The sequence below is a fragment of the Octodon degus genome, unplaced genomic scaffold (assembly GCF_000260255.1).
Source record: "Octodon degus isolate 3935 unplaced genomic scaffold, OctDeg1.0 scaffold00092, whole genome shotgun sequence".
Taxonomy (NCBI): domain Eukaryota; kingdom Metazoa; phylum Chordata; class Mammalia; order Rodentia; family Octodontidae; genus Octodon; species Octodon degus.
The window spans coordinates 9,749,228-9,756,296 of NW_004524668.1; the positions used below are offsets into that span (position 1 = coordinate 9,749,228).

Here is a 7,069-nt window from a genome sequence, read left to right on the forward strand (position 1 = left end):
TTGGTACAGGCTCTCACTATGCAACTTGGACTCATAGTGATCTTCCTGTCTCAGCCTCCCCAGTGCCGGGATTACAAGAGTGCACTGCCACGTCTGGTCTTGGTGGCTGGCTCGGCACAACCAGGCGCTGGCACAGCATGTGGTACTGGGAATCGAACCCGGGTCCTTGTGCTTGCCACACAGGTACTTAGATTGCTGAGCTATCTCCCCAGCCCATACCATGACTTTAAAAGCTTCTCTACGGCCAGGGATATAGCTCAGCATCACAGTGCCTGCCTGGCAAGCACAAGGTTCTGAGTTTGATTCCTAGTACTAAAACAAAAACAAGGCCTGGCAGATAGCTCAGCAGACTAAAGTACCTGCTTAGGCAGATGCAGTGACCAGGGTTTGATCCCCAGGGTGCTCCGAGACAGCAATTGAGACTGAGCACGGTGGCATGTGCCTATAATCCCAGCAGCTGGGAGGCTGAGAAAAGGAAGATCACTACGAGTCAGATCTGTGTAGTGAGACCCTATAGACCATGTACTAAATACATTAATAAATAAACTGGCTGTGGTGGAAGGCACCTGTAACTCCAGCTCTTGGGAGGCTGTAAACAGGCAGCTCACTATGAATTCAATCTAGTAGTGAGACCCTGAACATCCTGTAGGCTCTTCCCTAAAATACAAAATAAATAAATGAAACAAAAACAAATAAACAAACAAAATCCCTGAAAGCTTCTCTAAAGTTATCTGATGAGACTAGAGGTGACAGCAACACACGGGCTGTTTTACACTACATGACAAAATCCGTTGACCATCGTGGGATGTTTAAGGAACCACGCGTGGGTAAACCCTCCGTCCAACTCGCAAGTGGAGGCGATGCACTTGCGCGTAGCAGGGTGCACAGAGCTCGCTGGCTAAAGTCGTGGACTGTATATTACAATAAGCTTTCAAGAGCATGCCACACTGTGAGTTTTAGCACGGCATCAAAAGAGAACATCCGTAATTATGTAATAAGGCAATTAATATACTGCTCTGTTTTCCAACTATGTATCTGTGATGCCCAATTTTTGGCTAAAACAACAAACCACGACAGACTGAGGGAGCAGAGAGGAGGCGGCAGGCTGCTCTGAGCCAGGCATCAACCAGTTTTGAAAAAAAAATAAAATAAAATAAAAAAAATTAAAAGCTGCTCCTTACTCAAATCTTCTTGTTTGAAAACAGTTAATTTCCATTATTTTTTTTTATACTAGCATAGAATGGAGTTATTATCATCATTTCAAAAATAAATTAGAGAAGGTTTTGATTTCTTTTTTTTGGTTTTAATTTCTAGAATGGTCAGTAGCAATAGATTTAAACCGTGGAAACGAAAACCCTGGGCTCTTTCATTTCAGAGGCATTTAAAGCAGTTCTCAGACCCAAAAGCTTGAGAAATGTTGCCTTCAGGAAACAAACGGGTCATCTTTATTATCGTGTTATACAAGGGCAGAAAAGAAAGAGACAGAAAAACAGTGCAAACGACTTAAATGTCCAATAACTGGGAAATGGCCACATAAATTTGGACATCTCCATTTGGTAGGACATTATGTAGTCATTAAAATTATGTTTTCGAGGAATATTTATTGTTGTGGGAAAATGCTCAACATGTTCAACATGCGGTTAGGAGATTAACAAATGAAAGAAGCAAATTTCCATTCCTGTGATTTCTGGGACGCCGTGATTCAACGGCAAACCCGTAAAAGCGAGGAGGTCTGGAGTGATCAATCCACAGACGTCCCCTATCCACTGGGGCAAGGGCTGCAAGCTCGGCAGGGCTCGGCAGGGCTCGGCAGCGCCTGGGGTGGGGTCACAGCCTCACAGGGACTGGGGCCACGTTCACACCGGAGGTTCAATCCATCCGGGCTTTTCTCATACCCCGGGGGCAGGACCGGTGCCCTATGCAGGACCAGGGACCGGACCCTGGTCCCCGCGCTTGCTAAAGCAGGAGCTTTGTCCTCTGAGCTATCTCCCTGGCCCTTTCCATGAGGGCTTTTGCTGCTAAGCTCAGGGCCCAAACTCCTCAAGCAAACAGTCCCACGCTCCTTCCTGCCCAAGAACAAAGGGGGCCTCTAAGACCCATTTTGCCTCAGCTCCATTCTCTTCCTTGCTTTGAAGTCGGCACCACGGATGGTCTCAGGTGTCTGCCTGAGTTCTAATCCGCTCACATGGCAGAAAACGGGGTGGCAGCCAAACCGCAGCAACAGAGTGGGTGGGCGGAAGGGGACCTGCCGGAGTAGAAGCCTTTGCTTTTTCCTACCACGGGGACGCCGGCTATTAACAAGTGTCGCCCAACATCTGCCGCCTCTCCCGCATGTGCGTTTATCCTCATTCTCCTCATGTCAGCATTAAATCCCTCCTTGGGCCCCAGCCACCCCCTGCACGCATCTGTCCATAGTTTACACACCGTGTGCTGGGGCTGGCGAGGAAGCGCCTCATTTGTGACTGCGGAGGATTCCAGTGGGGTGGCTGGAGGTGCCCACTTTAGTGCCCTACAGTGGCATCCTCAAGTGAGGAGGAGCTCAGGAGGTGTCACAGGTCTGGGCTACCACTGACGGGAATCAGTCAACTAACACCTCCGGGTGGATCCAAGGACCCCCTGCCCCGCTGACCCACAGGAAATCCTGGGCAATGGGGTCAAGCGCTTTGTATCTCATTTAATTTTCATAGACTAGGAAGCCGCTCCAATTATTGGCTCCAAGGGTAAGAAACCCAGCTATTATTATCCTCAGCAAAGGCGCTATGGGTGGTTCAGGAAGGATGAGTAATTTATCAAAGGTCATGCAGCTAGAAAATGACAGAACAGGGATTTCAGTCCAGGTCGGACTCTGGAACCTGCCCCTCTCCCAACTGAACTTTATGGCTTTGGTCTCCCATATCCAGGTCAACTTCATTCCAGTGACACTGGAGCTAAGATGCACTGCGCCTGTACTGTAGGAGAGCGCTCTGCTGCTAATTAGCTCTGTGACCGTGGCCAGGTCACCTAACCTTCCTGATCCTCGTGTAGGCGTCTCAGTCTATGACCGGGGGTTAATAGCGCCTAGCAGGGTTGGAGCAAATAATAATGGATTTAGCACAAACGTCGCACTGCCCCTAAGTCCTTGCTGCCTGTCCTTGCTGTGTGTGATGCCTACGGAGGAGCAGACCAGGTAGATGGGCAGCAGCTGGCCCAGACCTGGAACCAAGGGCCCACCCAGAAGCCCCCCTTTGTATCTCATTTGGAATTCACCTGCTCAGTGTCAACCCCAGGCTGAAAATGTCACATGAAAATTTCTAGAAGTAGTTCCTGAGTTTCAAGTAACTTTTAGTACAGTACATTATTATAATTGTTCTGTTTTATGAGTAGTTATTACTGTTATTCTCTCACGGTGCCTGATTCATAAACTAAACGTTGCCATAGTCACCTGTGCAGAAGAGAACGCACAGGGTAGAGTTCGGTGCTATCTGTGGTTTCCGGAATGCACAGAACACCTCGAGCATATTCTGAACATACAAGCGGAAGTGATGTACACATCAGTGCCTCAAGGGCTGGAGGTGAAGGAGGGTACCTCAGACCAGGCTGCGCCCCTCCCATGCCGGGCCTTGCTTATATCCACGTCCCCTGAAGCCACCATTCCTGCCCCCATCGCTCGGCTCTGGAAATCGAAACCTATAGGAGCTGGGATGATGTCTGAGGGGCCGAGGAAGGAGTGGCAGGAGCCAGGGTTCCTGACCTCTTCTTCTCAGGTCCAGATGAAGTAGAATTCTGATCCTGGCTAGGCACAGGGAAGCAGGCCTGTCCCTGGAATAGGTTCTAGGAAAGGAAGTTGAGGTGGCATTTGGCCGCTTCCTGCACCAGTCCCAGGACCACAGACATCGGCTGCATATCCTGGGCTGGCGATAGGTCCCATGGGGAACAGAGGTTTAAAGTCGCTGAAACTGAGATTGAAAGGAAGCTCTCAGGGACCCTCCTGGTACAAAGGACAACTGCACAGAGGAAAAGCATACCTCTTTGCAAAACGACCTCCTCAACATACAGTGTCATCCGGGCCACCTCGGCCCATACCTATCTAGGGGACCCACTGGAAACAAATGCCCAACAGGAGAGGAGGGCCCACTTGCCTTTGGGAGACGCAAGTACTGCTGAGAAGAATCCTCATTAAACACACTGAGGAGCTGGGCCTGGCTCATCCTGAATGACAGGGTCCCCAACTTTCTGGGGCAGGTGAGTGGGGTGTTGTACTGCCTGCCTCCATGGCCAGCTACATGGACTTTCTCAGGGGAGGGGACCTGCTATGACAGGGCTGACTCACTCACTTCATGCCCCACTACACTCCACATTTGAGATGCAGCTCCCTTCCCCCATGACCAGCCAGCTAGAAACAGGGCTTCCCAGGCCCCTTGCAGGGAGGCAGGGCCATGATCAAGCTCTCGCCAAGCGCAATCGCAGGATACAGACACCGACCACTGTGACGTGCTCTGTGGGAGGGTAAAGGAGAGTCTGATTCTCTCTCTCTCTCTCTCTCTCTCTCTCTCTCTCTCTCTCTCTCGGCTTTTTGAGACAGGGTCTCGCTGTGCAGTTCAGGCTGGCCTTGAGTGCGCTCTAATTCAGGCTCAGGCTGGTCTCGAACTCAAACGATCTTCCTGCCTCAGCCTCCCAAGTGCTGGGATTACAGGCATCTGCCACCACGCTCGCCCAGCAAGAGTCTGAATCTTTAAGCTGATGTTTTAAGGTCTCTTCCAGTAAGAGTATGATGTCAACCAAATGAACCAGCTTGAGCAACAGAAAGGAAATTTCAGAGTAGTCGCTGTAAATGGTTAAGTGGAAAACAGGTTGCAAAGGTTCATTGCTTTTTTTTTTCTTTTCTTTCTTCGGGAGAAGCAAAGACATGAAGAGGCTCACGAGAACCAACACAGGCTCCAAGGCTCTTTTCTCCCCAGATGGTTCATGCCCAAGTTCTCCAAGCACGTTGCCAGCTGGAGGCTCAGACAGTGGCTTTGGGCCCAGCTCAAACAACCTGAGACCTTCCCAGAATCCCCAGGAGTAAGCAGGGAGAGAGAGAGAAAGCTGAGGGCTGTGGGGTCCCAAGCAGCAACAGGGAACCGGGCTGATCCACAGCCCACTGGCTTCCTCTTTTGCTAAAGAGACTTTTGCACACATGGCAGTCATGGGACATGGTCCATTTGGTTGAGAGGCCACCTGGATATCTGCAACACATTGTCTTCCAAGTCCTCCCCCAGGCCCAGGGCACAGGCTATGCTGGGTCACACAGTGTGGTCCATTCTGTCCCCAGAGCCCACTATGATACCAGACAGCAGATATGCACACTGTGCCCGGAGGAGAGGAACTGAGAATACAAGGAGATGGGGACCACATCAGCAGCCTGGGCCAGTGGCGATGCCCAACCGACACCCACAGCTCGGAGGGAAGCCCTCCTGCATCACCATGATGGACAGCATCTGGGGGTCTGGATCTGCCTCCAAGCCAAGGAAGGCAAGAGCCCACCTGAAGAAGAGCCAGGCTTGGCGGCTACCCAGGCAGGAGTAGTGCCACTTGTCACTCACCCTGCAAGGCCTCTTTGGCTCTGGCCAGCTCCTGCTCCTTCTGCACAAGCTGCACCCTGAGCTCGGTGGCTGAGAGGACCTCGGAGGCCTTGCCGCCCTGCGACTCCTCCAGGTCCTTGGCCAGCATCTCCTTCATCTGCCGGAGAAGGTGCACTTCCTCCTGAAGCCGGGATACCTCTTCACGAAGGAGCGCTGCAGGAGAGAGGCACATGGTTAGAGGACACTGCTCACTGCCTTACCTTGAGGATGGCTCTAAGGAGCTCGTGCTGTCCCCATTTGCAGGAACAATGTCCCTGTCTCCACCCCAGGCTTACCCTGTCCACCAACCACATCTGTTGCCACTCCCAGCCTACCACATGCCCAAGGCTGCCACCGTCACTGGCCCAAGTGTCCACCTGACGGCCATAGGCTTAGGTGGTGTCACTACCAGCTGGCAGCATGCCAGGTTATGCTTTAAAAGCACTGTTTGGGGCTGGGGATGTAGCTCAGCAGCGCAGCACCAGCCTGGCAAGTGCAAGGTTGTGAGTTTGATTGCCAGTATTAAATAAATAAATAAATAAATAAATAAATAAATAAATAAATGCATTGTTTCATTTGCTGCCTGGAACCCAAGTCAGGTAGGGTCACAGCCCGTTTCCAGACTAGGATACTGAAGCTCGGAGAGATTACACAGAAGCAGGCGGTCATCAGGTCAGTCAGAGGCAGATCTGAATGAGGCCTGGCGGACTCCAGAGGGGCCCGTCCACACCTGGGCAGAAGAGCTGTGCGGCACACTGCTCACAGAGCACACAGCCCAAGGGCGGGCTCCGAGATGGGTGTGGTGCCGTGGCAGAGGAGTTTGCAGAGACTGATCCGGCCCTGCGTCCAGCAGGTTCCCAGAGATGAGCCCAAGGACAGCCTGGTGTCCTCAGGCTCTGGGGGTGGACACCAGACTGGCTTCCGCTCACTGGGGACACCAACAGACCCTGCATAGCTTGGGGACTGTCCCCAAGCCTCTCAGCTGATCTGCAAAATGGGAGCTCTGCCTTGGGGCCTCCCCATCTGCCCTGATAGGGACCTGAGAGCCAGACCCAGAGCAGAAGGGTTACCCAGAAGGGCTGCCAGGAAGGAGCAGAAGTGAGTGAGTATGAACAGAATGCAGAGTTGAGCTGTGTGTGCTCGGAGCACCGGGCTGCCCTTGAAGAAAGGGAGAAGAAACAACACGAGCGATACCCAGAAGCTGGAAAAGCAGAGGGCCCTTGGCGCATGCCTGCAATCCCAGCACTTGGGAGGCTGAGGCAGGAGGATCATTGTGAGTCCCAGACCAGCCTGGGCTACAAAGTGAGCTCAAGGCCAGCCTGAACTGCATAGCAAGACCCTGTCTCAGAAGAAAGAAAGAAAGAAAGAAAGAAAGAAAGAAAGAAAGAAAGAAAGAAAGAGCGAGAGCGAGCGAGAGAGAGAGAGAGAAAGGCCAGGGAGATGGCTCAGTAGAATAAGCACTTGCCTGGTAAGTACAAGGGCCTGAGTTC

At 51.8% G+C, this 7,069-nt stretch overlaps 1 protein-coding gene across 3 annotated transcripts in view; it reads right to left on the reverse strand.

The window, feature by feature from the left end:
• The window catches only part of Kazn (kazrin, periplakin interacting protein), an 802,099-nt gene that overhangs the window by 88,180 nt on the left and 706,850 nt on the right, over nt 1–7,069 (reverse strand). For all 3 annotated transcript variants that reach the window (XM_004637713.2, XM_023722519.1, XM_023722520.1), the window contains one exon: nt 5,562–5,753. In XM_004637713.2, coding sequence (XP_004637770.2) covers nt 5,562–5,753 — 192 coding nt within the window. The remainder of the gene's footprint in view (nt 1–5,561; nt 5,754–7,069) is intronic.